This window comes from Heterocephalus glaber, unplaced genomic scaffold (assembly GCF_053883595.1).
Source record: "Heterocephalus glaber isolate CG9 unplaced genomic scaffold, H.glaber_assembly_v1.0 deba00001463, whole genome shotgun sequence".
NCBI lineage: Eukaryota > Metazoa > Chordata > Mammalia > Rodentia > Bathyergidae > Heterocephalus > Heterocephalus glaber.
The window spans coordinates 8086976-8101192 of NW_028258310.1; the positions used below are offsets into that span (position 1 = coordinate 8086976).

Genomic DNA, 14217 nt, shown 5'->3' on the forward strand with positions numbered 1-14217 from the left:
TATTGTGATTGCTTTCTTCACCTTCCCTTCCTTAGCTTCTTTTCTAGCTTTTTTGGAACATTTTGATAGCAGTAATCATAACCATTATATAAAGCACTGACCAAAATCACATCCACAAACACAGGCATCTGGGCTCAGACTAACACTTATGTAAGCTTACATACACTTTTCTGGCATTGGGAATCTTTGTTTACAACTGCACAAGTGGCTGGCATTTGGGTCATAACTCCAGACTTTGGTTATAAGTTAAAACTATAATTCTAGTCATAACCCAAGTTGTTTGTATGTGAGGCTGGTCATAACTCGAGGGTCCACTGTATTAAGGTATGGCTTAATTTAAACTTTTTAAGGATTTGAAGGTTTATTTTCTAAAATCATACAATAATCCACTTATATATTTTTAAAAAGGACTAAGAAGTAAATTCAAAATAGAATAAATCTAGAATGTAATAGCAAGAGTACCGAACTAGCCAGCAGACATGAATTTTCTAATTTACTCTTCCTTCTGCATAAAGGAAATCCTCATTCTTACCATCTTTTGGGTGGAGGGGTGCTAGAGATTGAACCCGGGGCCTCCTACATAAGAAGCAAGGGCTCTACATTTGGGATATTTCCCTAGCCCCATTCTCCTCATCTTAATGTGGAACATATGAGTAAGTCTCAGTGATACGGTATATAAAAATGTTTAAAGAAAGTATAAACACAACAACAAAGGTAAAACCTATTTTATAATGTGTTCTCCACCATAATATCCTCCCTACTTTTCCAAAGAGGAGAATTTAGAAATCAGCCTCATCTGCTTACTCTAAACACCACTATTTCTTGGACTTCCTTTCTTGGACTATTATTTTTCACATCTCACCTTCTTCTTCCTGCACTGTATTAGCATTTCATATAAAAGCTTTCCAGGGATTTAGAACTCTGTGTATACTAACTAGCCCAGTAATGCATTAGACTTAAACACCTCTGTCAGTCTTTAGGATGATAAAATGAGTAATTCACTTTAGAAACTTACTGAAAATGAAACACATATATAAATACACACTTTTTAAAAGCATGTGTATCCCTATTTATCTGTAAATAATCTTGTCTCTGTATACATAACCAGAGGAAAAAATAGAAACTAAAATAAGCAAAGAAAATATAGCATTTAGTTTTTATATTAAACTTTCTCATTTGATTCCAAAAAATGAAAACTTAAACCTGTCAATAATGTTATTTATTTCCTTGTTTAAATGACTTAATTTTTATACCTTTTTTAAGCTAAATGTTCATGTTTTTAAATAGGTTTTCTAACCTCTCTGATTCTTTTCTGTATAACTGAGAAATGGACTATAGATCAGCAATCAGGTTCTTTCCCTACCTTCTGAGTCCCTACTTTGGGGGAATTCTTTCATCGCAGGGCAATGGCACACTGCTGAACTTTGGCCAGGGCCCTATGACCTTCTTCAACTCATCCATTCCCCACTTTATATTCCCAGCTTCCTATCTCATATTGCTGCTAAAGACACTGCTGAGTTTCAGTCTCATTATTCATGTGTTCTCTGGATAAACTGACCACCTTTCTAGCTTCCATGCTATTAGAACATGTGTTAGCTTTCATCAATCCAGCACTAAGTTCCAGGGCAAATTCTTAATGCTTACTGTACTTAGTAAATGGTCTTGCACCTCACTTTGCTGCCCATGGTTGGAATAGTGTTGGTGAAGGCAGTTCCTTGTCCCTCTAGTCTGATGCCAAATTGGGCCGCACCTAAATCTCCAAGCTGCAAGGACCTACATAATCTCAAGAGTGGACCAAGACCCACACTGTGGCTGGTGGTGATGCAGGCTGAAACATGAGTTCATTCCACTGTGGTACAGTCCCTGCCTGATTCCAGAGGATTTCTGGACCCCTGCTTGTGAGCACTGGTCTGGCGATAGCTATGCTGCTCAAGATTGGGCCACAAGTGATGAAGACAGTGCCCTATCTGACTCTAAGCTTGGTCATACCTGTATGGAATGGCTGTAGGAGCCAGCACAATCTGGGAGGAGGTGTTTCCTGGGCTTATACCTTCCTGGAAATGATACAGATAGAAACTTGAGTCTGTCTCACCAAGACACAGGTCTTCACTTGATCCTGGGTCTAGCATAGAAGGTTGTCTACTGTAAGCTCTGGCTTCCTGTGGTTCCTTCGGGTTCCCCTGAGTGCTAGGTATCATCATGGAAGGCCTTGCACTTGGCACTAAGAAAAAGCCTTGTACTATCCTTCATGCCCTCCTTATCAGCTGGTCGAGCACTGTTCCATTCTCTCCTGCCTGAGATTGGAGGAGGGGTTTTAGAGGCAGTCAGTGGCCAAGTCTATAGCAGTGCTACAGGCTCAGCCCACATGCATTGACCTGACAGTAGGGGATATAGGGCTTTGCCTAGCACTGTGACTCACTAGTGTGGGTCTGATCCTGGGTTCTATGTCTGGCACCTGGACTTAATGATCTCTTCCTCCAGCAGTAGGCATTCTCTCCATGCTGTGGTGTTTGGAGTTGGGAGAGGAATGACTGCTGATGCTGGTATTTCTTTCCTTCCTGGCTTCTTCAATACATATTTGTTTTGCTTTGTTACACTAAAAGGAGGCCCTAGGGTCTCTTGATTAGCTATCATGAAGGTAGTTTGCTGCATGTATAGCTGTTTAACTTGGAGTGTGTGTGTGTGTGTGTGAGAGAGAGATAGATCATCACCAGAGGATCTTACTCAGCTACCATTTTGCTCTATCCCCTATAGTAGTTATATTAGTCATCCTGCTCTGTTTTTATTAGTAGTTGTCCATTTTAACTTTTATATTTATTTCTAATCTATTATTATATTTAAAGTGTATTTTCTTATAAGCAGAAGTTTTAAAAAATCTAATACTATCTTCATTGCATTTAAAAAGTTTTATTTAATAAAATTTTTATATGGAATGCTATCTTCATATTCACTTTCTATTTGATTTCATTTCATGTCTGTTTTTTCTCCTTTCTTTCTTTTTTAATGGGCAAATCCAGTATTTGCATGGCCTTTTCTATTTATATAATTGTTACATATTGGTTCACTATTGTTTCTGTGGCTAAAAATTATTCTATATACTTTTCCTCATCTCCTGATGTTTTTAGAACTTTTGAACATTTATGCTCCATTTATCTCCTCACTATATATTTTTGTATGTATTTTAATTCTCTATTTTAAATTTTGAAAAACATTAATATTTTGTTTTCAGTATTTGCTTATAGTATCCATGTGTCTTTTCTTTTGCTATAACAGAAAGTTATTTGGCTCATGGTTCTGTATGTTGGGAAGTCCAAGAACATGGCCTTGCATCTGATAAGGGGCTCCTTGCTGAGTCATAACTTGGTAGAGGGCAAGTGAGCATACATGAGATGGAAAGATGGGGTTGAACTTATTCTTTTAACAGGACCCACCCCCTCATACCAGCTTTAAGCCATTCATAAGGAGATTCATTCACCTATTGATGGACATATAGGCCACTTCCAACATTTAGCTATTGTGAGTTTTGCGGCTATAAACATGAGTATGCACATATCACTGTAATATGATGTCTAACTCTTTCAGGAAGATACTTAGAATGGGACATAACTAGGTTGCATTAATTTTCTAGTTTTTTTCAGGAATCTTCATACTGATTTCTATAGTGATTTTACTAGGTTAGATTCCCCTCAACAATGTTGAAGAGTTACTTTTTTCCTACAGTCTCACCAGCATTTGTTATTACTTGACTTCTAGATGACAGTCATTCTTTCAGGAGTAAGATGGAATCTCAGTGTTGTGTTAATTTGCATTTCTCTAATGGCCAGAGAGTGTGAACTTTTTTTCACGTATTTATTGGATATTGGTGCTTCTCTCGAGAAGTGTCCATTCATTTCACTTGCCAATTTTTTGATTGGGTCTTTATTTAGGGGACTCACATTTTTTTGAGATCTTGGATATAGATCTTTTGCAAAAGGAAAGGTGACAGAGATGGAGGGAGCAGAGAGAGGGGAAAGGAAGGGATTAAAAAATTGAAGATGTTTTATGTACAGGTAGCAACTCTCCAAATGAATGTAATCACTATGTACTGCAAATATGTGCAAATAAAATTTTTTTAAAAATTTTAAAGGGAGGATCTCCCATGACTTAGTCACTCTTTTGTCCCAACTCCCATTTCTGTCAGAGTGGCACTTGAATTTCAGTGTGAGTTTTGGAGAGGACTTTTGCTATCAAACTTCAAACGTATCATTCTAAACCAGATATGGTGGCACATACCTGTAATACTAGCACTCTGAGAGGCTGAGGCAGAAGGATCACAAATTAGGCACTTTATCAGCTTAGAGAAACTGTCTCAAAATAAAGAATAGAAAGGGCCCTGGGTTCAACCCACAGCACAAAATAATTAATATTATCATTTCCAGGTTTTATTGTTTTTATTGCATTCTTCTGTAAGCTTTGCTACTTTGAAGTAAAGTTTCTTTATTTTAGTACTTCTAAATTTTTCTTTTTTCCTTTATTTTCGATAATTTTGAGATCTGATTTTGTTTTTGAAGCTTTTGTTTGATCTTGCCTATTGCTTGCTGAGATTTTTTTAATACACTGTTTTCTACAGCAGTAAGAAATTAACAGAAAAATTGAGAGTAAGGTACAGATATTTCCCTGTACACCCTGGCCCCACACATTCATGTCAATGTCTTCCATCAGAGTGTTTTTATTATAATTGATCAATCTACACTGATATATCATTATCACCTAAAGTTCACAGTTTGCATTACATTCATTCATATTATTGTACTTTCTAAGGGTTTAGAAAAGTACATAATAACATATTCACTATTACAAGGTCATATAAAGTTATACTGCCCTAAAACCTGAGCACTACCTGTCCTCCAACTCCGATCTCTGGAAATCACTGATTTTTTACTGTTGCCACAGTTTTTCTTTTCCAGAATGTCACATATTTGAAATCATACAATATACTGGTTTCTATTGCTTAATATTTTATATATGAATTTCATCTATGTCTATTCATGGCTTGAACCCTCATTTCATCTTAACCCTAAACAATATTCTATTGGATAGATGTACCTGATTTATTTATCTATTCGCCTTTCCAAATTTTGGCATATATAATGCTCCTGTAAATATTCGTATGCAGGTTTTTATGTGAACATAAATTTCCAGCTGCTTTGTATAAATACCAAAAAGTGTGGCTGCTGGATCATATGGTAAAGGTATGTTTAGTTTTCTAAGAAACTGCCAAACTGTCTTCCAAAGTAGCTGTACCTTTTGCATTTCCACCAGCAATGAATGAGAGTTCTTGTTGCTTCATATCCTTACTAGCATTTGATTTATCAGTGTTATGGATCTTGGCCATAGTGAGTTTTTGAAAAAATTTGTGTTAATATCATTTATTTTTAAAATACAATTAACTATTTACTCTCAAATACTTTTAACATTTTCCTTCCTCCTATTCTAGGATTCAAATTATAAGATTGTAAAACTGTAACTGTATCCCACATGTATATTATGGTTTTTTTATAAACATGTTATCTTTTCTCCTTTCACTAGAATTTGTGAATTTAAATTAGTTAACCTACTTAGTAAACTGTTCCTCTTCCCTCTTTCGCTCAATATATAGTTAAAATCCTCCTCCAAATTCATAATTTTAAGTATTGTATTTTTCAGTTAAAAACATCTGATTAGCTGGGGATTTCGCTCAGTGTCACCATGTCTGCCTCGCAAACGCAAGGTTTAATCCCCGGTACTAAAAAAAAAAAAGTACCAAAAAACATCTGATTAATTCTTTACAGAGCTTCTATATAATTTCATCTTCTTTGCAATTTCTTTGATATTTTGCTCTATTCTATTTATTAGATTAATCTCACTTAAAATCATGTCTGCTAAATGCAGGATTTGGACTCTTATGACAGTTTGTTGTGCATTTACATAAATGTTGGCCTGGCATGCCTGATATATTTTGAATCAATGATTACTTATTTTTGTCTGTGCAGCAATAGTGGTGCCAAATCATATCACCATATAGCAGCAATTATTTAATGATAATTTAATGATTTTTCTCTTCTAGATAGATAGTTTGGGAACTGACTATATTAATCCAGTTTGGGACTGTGCCATGTCGCAGTCCACATCAAATTCTGCTCAGCCATCAGAGACTCTGTTTTTAAATATTTAAAACACTACTCTGTGCAGTTTTAGAATATGACAATTGTCTTGAAAAAGAGCATTGCATGGCTTCTCAAGGCTCCAAATTTGTTTTTCCAGCCTGTGACTCCTCAACTCTCCAGTTTTGTATGGACAGCAAAACCTTGCTATGGATGACTCCTTCCACAAATTATTCTTATCTTTTCTCTTGAAATTTTCCTCCTCTGGGTCATGTTCAGATTCTTAGCCAATTGTTTTCTCAAAAATCAACAAATACCATCAGCAAAAAAAAGGTCTCTTTTCTCACCTTTGAAAGTTTCTTCTAATTTTAGGATTTAAAATCTTCTAGTCCCTTTTGTTTCAATAGCTCTCTGATGGTTTGAAAAATATTTTCCAGTTTTGTCTAGCCATTATGGCTCTCTACAGAAATGTTGGACTGCTGTGAAGTACTCTACATTGCATGCCGTTAGCATTAAGTAATAAGTGGATACATTTACTTCTAAATATGTGTTAACTTCCATTGTAGTTTTCTTTGATCAATAAATTCTTTATGTATATTTAAAAATATCCACTTATTAGTAGGAATTGAAAGAATAGCTATCTTTTTTTGATTTCTAATTTTATTGCAATATGGTCATAACATTATTTTTTGAATATGTGCTAAATGTCTCATTGCATTGTCTGCTTTAGAAAAACTGGACTCATGTTTGATCATGCTTTGTACTGTATCTTCAAGTTGCTTGATATAAACTGCATGCACATGTCTATGAGTTAGATCAGAGTTTTATGTGAAGAATTTGAACTCTCTGTACATTTATATCTTTAATTCAATCCAACCTATCAATTATTTATTTATTTATTTATGTTCCTGGGGATCAAACTCGGGCCCCTGTGCTTGTGCAGCAGGCGGCAAAACCACTGAGCTAAATCCCCGGCCCAAACCTATCAATTATTGAAAGGACAATCACTTATAATACTTTAGTCTAATTTTGTCCATAATTTGAGACCAAATTTTTTATATATATATATAAAATATTGTCAAGTGAATCTGGTAATTACACACCACTGATTCATTTTAAGGATTTTTTTTCTTGTGGCACACTTTATAAAATATTAATAGTGTTATACCAGCTATTTGTGATATTATTTTATTAGGTGATTCTTTTCTCTTGCATTATTAATATTTTTATCATTATTTTACATGTGTTTTTTTTCTAGGCAGATATACAGTAATTGTGTAAAATGCAACACAAGAATTAGTTCTCTTAGCAGGTCTAATCCATTTACCTTAATTTGATTACTGATATGATTTACTTTATTTTCTGCTTTCATTTAGTAGGCTTTAAAGTTTTTATCATGGCTGTTAGAAGGTGGTAGATAGCAACAGTTTGGGGCTCTCTTATTATGTATGGTTCTTGAGCCCTGCTCAGGAGCACCTGAACCCGCAGACCCTTTGAAGCACAGCCTTAGTAAAACCTGCGGCTTTTTGACACCCAGGCCGTAGCAACTTATTTTTCCAGATTTTTAAAACTTCATTTTCGTGGTTGAAAATTCTTTTTTCCTTCCAGCTTTGCTGTACAGGGAATTGCACGCAGCACCTTCACTCTCAGCTTTATCCCCAGCCCTCTTTTAATTTTACTTTTTATTTTGAGATAGGGTCTCACTAAATCATTAATTTGCCCAGACTGAGCTTGCACTAAATTTCTAAAAAAAGGAGGATTCAGTCTACCATCGTGCTGAATACAAATATTTAAATTTCTATACATATTTCTACTGTATTTGTTTGTGAAGACTTCCTATATATTTTTTGTTATACTGTCATTATTGTTATTGTTACAAGCTTTTTTCTGTATTTATGGAAACTATATTGTTAAGGACCATCATTATATCTAATTAATGAATGAAATACATTTTTATCCTTCAAAATTACATTTTTACTTAAAGTTTTTATTAAATCACATTTAGTAGTTTTGGACTTTCACTTACAAAATTTTTTTTTCTGGTACTGGCAATTGAACTCAGAACCTTGTGCTTACCGGGCAGGTGTGGTGCCACTGAGCTAAATCCCAGGCCCAAGCTACACAATTTTTTTTAACACACCCCTTGTTGAAGATATGCTATATACAGTGTTGTTGGAAAGATGGACTATGTGGCTTGCACATTTAAGGAGTTTAAGCCTCCACCTCTGTAAGAGACAGCCGCACTCATGAGCATCTCCTTTCTCTTCCCCTGCTCTGTCCTCTGTTCAGAAGCTCCCTGCACCTCCTTTTCAGTCTTTCCTTGTCTCACCCCTGTGGGGTCAGTGATACCAATGTGTTTCCCTTTCTAAAAGTCTTTCCTGCTTTGACTTTTCTATTATCTCTTTTTTTTATTCTCCCATTATGTTCTATGTAAATCTTTGTCTTGATCGCATTTTAAAATGTGCATTTGTGTCAACTAAACTCCTAAAGGTATGCTTGGCATCTTTGTACTTGCACTGGTAGTTACATATTACAATTTTTTCCCATAGGTCTTAGAGATAAATAACTCAACTCATAAAGTGTTACTCAGTCACAGAGAGTAACTTATCTATGGTTGTAGCAGGATTTGGACCCAGAGAACTGTGGTTTTGAACTCAGGTAGTCTAGCTGTTGTTAAAAGCAACAGTTCCAGAACTGAAAGACTGACTTTCTTAGGGTGTAGCAGACTGTTTAGACATTGTCTGTTTCTGCATTAATTCATGATTGAGAAATGAAGGGTTTTAGGAGCTTCTGACAGTCTTGATGAGGCACACTGTGTCATGTCCTAGGATAGTATCTTTCCTCTTCAGATGAAAGATTCTATTGACTCCTAGTGCATGACTTGTATCAATTTAGATGAGAAATTATAAAATTGTTTTTGTTTGCTTTATATTTCATTCTTTATATTAAGAGTGCTTTGAAATGGTCTGTATTACATCTATCTTTAACAACAGCTGTGTTAAATCCTTTTCCCTTTTAACCTCTAGCCCTTATTAAAATGAGAAACATGTGGGTTCTTGAAAGGATCCATAAGGCTAGGCTTTTAAGCAGAATAATGCACGTCATTTAAATTAGTCATGGTTACAATTAGTCTCTCTAACTTTCAAAGCAAAGAAAAACTCCTCAATCTGCCAAATGTAAGAACAATGAAATTCAAATTTATCAGAGACTTAGTTGAAGATTCTGACTTTACACTTAAGTAAAAAAAAAATAGGAGTTGAGAATCATTTTTTAAAAAACCACACTCTGGTCCATATGATGTTGTATTAGTTACTAATCAAATCTCATTGACATGATTACCATTTTTATAAGTTTTTAGTTTTCTCATTGTGAAACTATTAAATATACTTGCATTAATGACAAAAGATGAAGAAAATTTACCCAAAATCTTATCACGCAATAAAATTATCATATATTCAGTAATTTTTTTCATATGAGCCTGTGGTGATGTGGTTTTTAAACATGCAGTTGTAATCATACCTGTAAATATGTAATCATCACTTTTAAATATATTATGTGTATATATGTATATTTTATAGTATAGTCTTTATTATAAATCATAATATTCATTATATTTTTATATAACCACACCATAATTATTGATTTTTTTGATAACTTGGTGGTTATAGGCTTCTATAATCTAGGGCTCCCAGAGAGTTCATTGTTCATTCTTTCCCTTCCCCTATACCACAGGGCTGGTACAATAAAGATAAAATATTTGTCTGGCTTCATGCTTCTAAGCCAAAACCTCTCCCACCCTTGTATATTAACTTTTCTTTTGAAGTTGATACTCTCAAGCTCACCTATCTTACAGCTGTGATTGATTGGTCTCAATTCTTGCCACGTTTTCTATGGGTTTTGACCACCTTTCTCACTTTCCCGTTTCATTCTGATCAAGCAGAGTTTCTTGTTCATATAATCAGTCTACCCAAAACAAGCTAACAATTTGACCGCAAGTCTAGATGAGCTCTACGTCTAATCTTCTTTTCTCTAATGACAATTCCTAATATTGTCATAGAAATTCTTAAAATCTTGTCTCTAAATCCCACTCTTTGATCATAATTACTAGTACTTAAAAAAACTTTCTATTTCTTTTCATCAAGGACTCTATTTTTCCTACAACTGTATTCTGTTGTCCAAATTATGTGGTCCCTTCTGCCTTACTTCTTTATTTATTCCCCATGAAATCCTGTATGTTCTTTCTCTAATTTTCCTCTCTACTTCACTGCCAGATCAAACCCTGTGCTTTTTTCTTCACACCTGATTTACAAAACCTCAACTCTAAAAGAATCCTATTACTCTAGACTCTATTTCACCCCCAAAGTTGGATATCACTCAACTGAGTATTTTAGTGGTTCTTCAAACACATGCTCTCTATCCTCATCTGAACCAACAATTTTTTCTGACTCATTTACATTAAGTAGTTTCCTAGTACTTAGATCACTTGCTGATTGCCTCAGTGGTTATTTCAGCCATTTTATGATTTTCTAAAAAACACTAGCTCCCATCCACCTTTGACCTAGGCATCAGATGATGTCAAATTCTTTTTTCCTTAGACATGCAAGAATACCAAGTTATTTCCTTAAGTTAATAAGCTATAGCAATGAAAATACTACGGCAAATATAAGCAACCGTGAAGCTGTTGTCATTCCTATTAATGACCTTAATACCAGCCATATATCAATAATATATTGGAAATCCTAGCCAGTGCCATAAGACTACAAATAGATAGAAAAGGTAATAATTGAGTGCCAAAGGGGAAGCAAGTGGGAGGGCTAGGGGAAAGGATAGAAGGGAATGGGGTTAATATGAGAAAATGGAAAAATAGGAACAAAATCTTTGTAAATAGGGAGGACTGGAGGGTTTGAAGGGAGGGATGGGCAAGGGTGAAAAATAAGAACCAAGAGAGATTATGTAAAGGTACAAATTTCCAATGATGAATATCATTATATTGTATACCTAAAATGTACCAATGATTAGAATGAATAATCGATAATGTAAAACAGGAAGAAAAGGTCCAAAGGGGTAGGGGTAGTGGGAGGGGCAGGGGAAAGGAAAGAAGGGAAAGGAAAAAATGATGAGAAATGGAAAAAACGGAAATAAAGTCTTTGTAAATAGGGAAGGGTGGAGGGCATGAAGGGAGGGCTAGGAATGGGGAAAAAATAAGAACCAAGATGCATTATATAAAGGTACAATTCCCAATGAGAAATGTAATTGTGTTGTATACCTACAATGTACCAATAAAAGAATTTAATACAAAAAAAATAATTGAGTGCCAGGTGTGGTAATACATGCTTGTAATCCCAGCACTCTGGAAAGCTGAAGCAGAAGGATCACAAGTTCAAGCCCAGTTTGAGGAAAAAATAAAAAGGGTTGGAGATGTAACTCAATGGAGGAGCCTAAATTGACCTCCAGTATTGGAAAGGAAGGAAGGAAGGAAGGAAGGAAGGAAGGAAGGAAGGAAGGAAGGAAGGAAGGAAGGAAGGAAGGAAAAGAGAAAAGTAGCAGTACTATTTTTAAATGGGGAAATATGATATTTGGAGGAACACAGGAGAAATGTAAAATGTATTAAAGAGATTAGTTTTGGTAGGTAGTGACCCTTGGACAAATAACACTTTACTTTTAATCTGAACAGGACATTGTGATGATTTTTAAAAATGTGCCAAATATATGGAAATCTCACAAAAAATTGTCCACTAAACAATGGCCATCAGCTTGCTAATTATAGTAAACTTTAGTATTTTGAGGAGATATCTAATCTTAGGTTATTTATTTTTGTTTTCTAATGAAATTGTAATGCTCTACTAATGGGAGATGCTTTTTTTGCCCTTTGCCTCTGATAAAAACAAAATATCTTGTTGAAAGTTTTATCTTAAAAAATATTTCACTATCATATTCTCTCCCAACAGACTATCTTATTGAGATTTTTTTCTAAATAAAGCCTTTCAGTTATTTGAATATCATAGGTAGTTCTTATTAGTAAATAACATTTCATAGAAATAAAATTCACAATTTCATTAATGCCAAATATTAATGTAAATTCAAGACTGTGTTATAAGTAGATTATTTTAGGTTTTGTGTGTCACTGAAATTAAGTTCTTCACCAGAGCCAAAAGACATTAACACAATCACTGCTTCTTTATTTACATTTTCTAAGCTGTGACTATCCATTTATCTCATATAACAATTAAAATGTGATATTTGTAAGTTATATTATTTTAGTATACATTCTGAGAGTTAGATAATAACTAAAGGAATTTCATCTAAAACATGAAATGAAAGAATCTTAATGGCTTATTAATTTATTTATACATATATCCATTTTCCTCTAAAAGTCATTTTATAAAGGCTAGATTTTACAGTTTAATATTGATATATTTGAGTGGAAACAACTGTCAGTGTCATTCCTACCACTAATACCTAGGATAATTATTTTCAATTTAAATCAGACACACGATAATGAATGTTGGTATCTTTCAGGTATAGCTTACTTGAATGGAATGTGTAGTGAAAAGAGAAAATGTATTATTGCTGAAGACAATGGCCTCAATCTTGCATTTACAATTGCTCATGAAATGGGTCACAAGTAAGTAAAAATCATTATGTTATGTATTTTAGTGTATAGATTTTTAATGTGAGTTATTGAATTACACACATTTTTAAAATATTTCTTTGGAATTCAAGTTTTCAAAGCTTAAATAAACAAAAGAAAATGAAGAAGATTAAATTTAAAATAGCTTTTGTAAGTTTTAACTATTCCTGTCACATTGAATAAAATCTTATGAATATAATCTTCATCAAGAAAATACTGCACAGTACATGAATTGATTATACCGCACATTTTCAAATGCTACAAATATTGAAATAATCATGAAACTATAAATCTATATATTTTTGAATGTCTAAAGAAAACAGTTGGCATAAGTAAACCTGTTCATAGCCCAAAATAGTACTTATGTTTGGTATTAATAAGCACATATGTACTAAAGGGAGTAAGTTGCACGGTTTAGGTGTATTGTACTTAAAAAGGTAAATGAGGGCTGAGGATTTAGTTCAGTGGTTCTGGAGCTTGCCTCGCAAGCTCAAGGTCCTGAGTTTAATCCCCAGTACCAAAATAAAAAATAAATAAATAAATAAATAAATAAATAAATAAGACACATAATTATCATGTAAGGATCATTACATATATAATTGGCACAATTCTAAGCCCTTTATATAGACCGCTTCTAAAAACAAAACTACTACTAAAAACAAATATGTAGTGTCACAATTGTCATTTTACCAATAATATTACAAGTAGCAATAATAATTAGCAATAGCAATACTTATATAACACATTCTTAAGTCCTCACAATAATCTTGTGTGTGATATTAGTGACCTATTTTACAAGAGAGAAAACAGAAATATAAAGAAGTTTAGTTACCTTCCCAAAGTTATTTAAAAAGAAAAAGAAAAGTATGTGCTAGAGCAAAGATGTGAGCTCAAGACATTGAAATCAGGTCACTCTGCTGTGATTTTAAAAATTAAGTTACATGCTATCTTGGCTTTCAATTTTTCATCAGTAAATTGAGTATAATATAGGGCTGATTAAAAGTTACAGTATGTGTTTAAATTTTTAAAATTTGTAACAGTAAAAGACATTATTATTAATCCTCCTCAAAATACTCTTCTCTAACAACACACTAATCCTATCCATCCTTGCTACTTTCTGAAGCAGTTCTAGAAGTCCTCTTTCACAAGTGTCTTTATGAAGTTTGAAAGAAAAATGGTGAATGCTGCTTTGGAGAGCCATCCAAGGGAAAGACAGCTTCGTAAAAACATTATGGTATGCCCTCATCCACTTTGTTCATTATATCTGACACAGTGTGAATTCTGGCTCTTTATCAAAGTAAAAATGACCTTGAAAGCTAAAAGCTTTGAATCAACTTAGGATGTCAAGGCAGCCAGAATAGTACAGTTAAAGATGCTTAGGAAAGAGGACTTCCAGAACTGCTTTAGAAAGCAGCAAGAAAGAGAGAGAGAGAGAGAGAAGAAAACAACAAGAAGGATGGGTTA

At 34.0% G+C, this 14217-nt stretch overlaps 1 protein-coding gene across 4 annotated transcripts in view; it reads left to right on the plus strand.

Moving 5' to 3' along the window:
* Adamts19 (ADAM metallopeptidase with thrombospondin type 1 motif 19) overlaps nucleotides 1–14217 on the plus strand; it is a 243780-nt gene that overhangs the window by 94444 nt on the left and 135119 nt on the right. For all 4 annotated transcript variants that reach the window (XR_002398180.2, XM_021266237.2, XM_004854439.3 and 1 more), the window contains exon 8: nucleotides 12642–12747. Coding sequence is in view for 3 of the 4 variants with exons in the window: in XM_021266237.2 (XP_021121896.1) it covers nucleotides 12642–12747 (106 nt within the window). In the remaining variant the exon portion in view is untranslated. The remainder of the gene's footprint in view (nucleotides 1–12641; nucleotides 12748–14217) is intronic.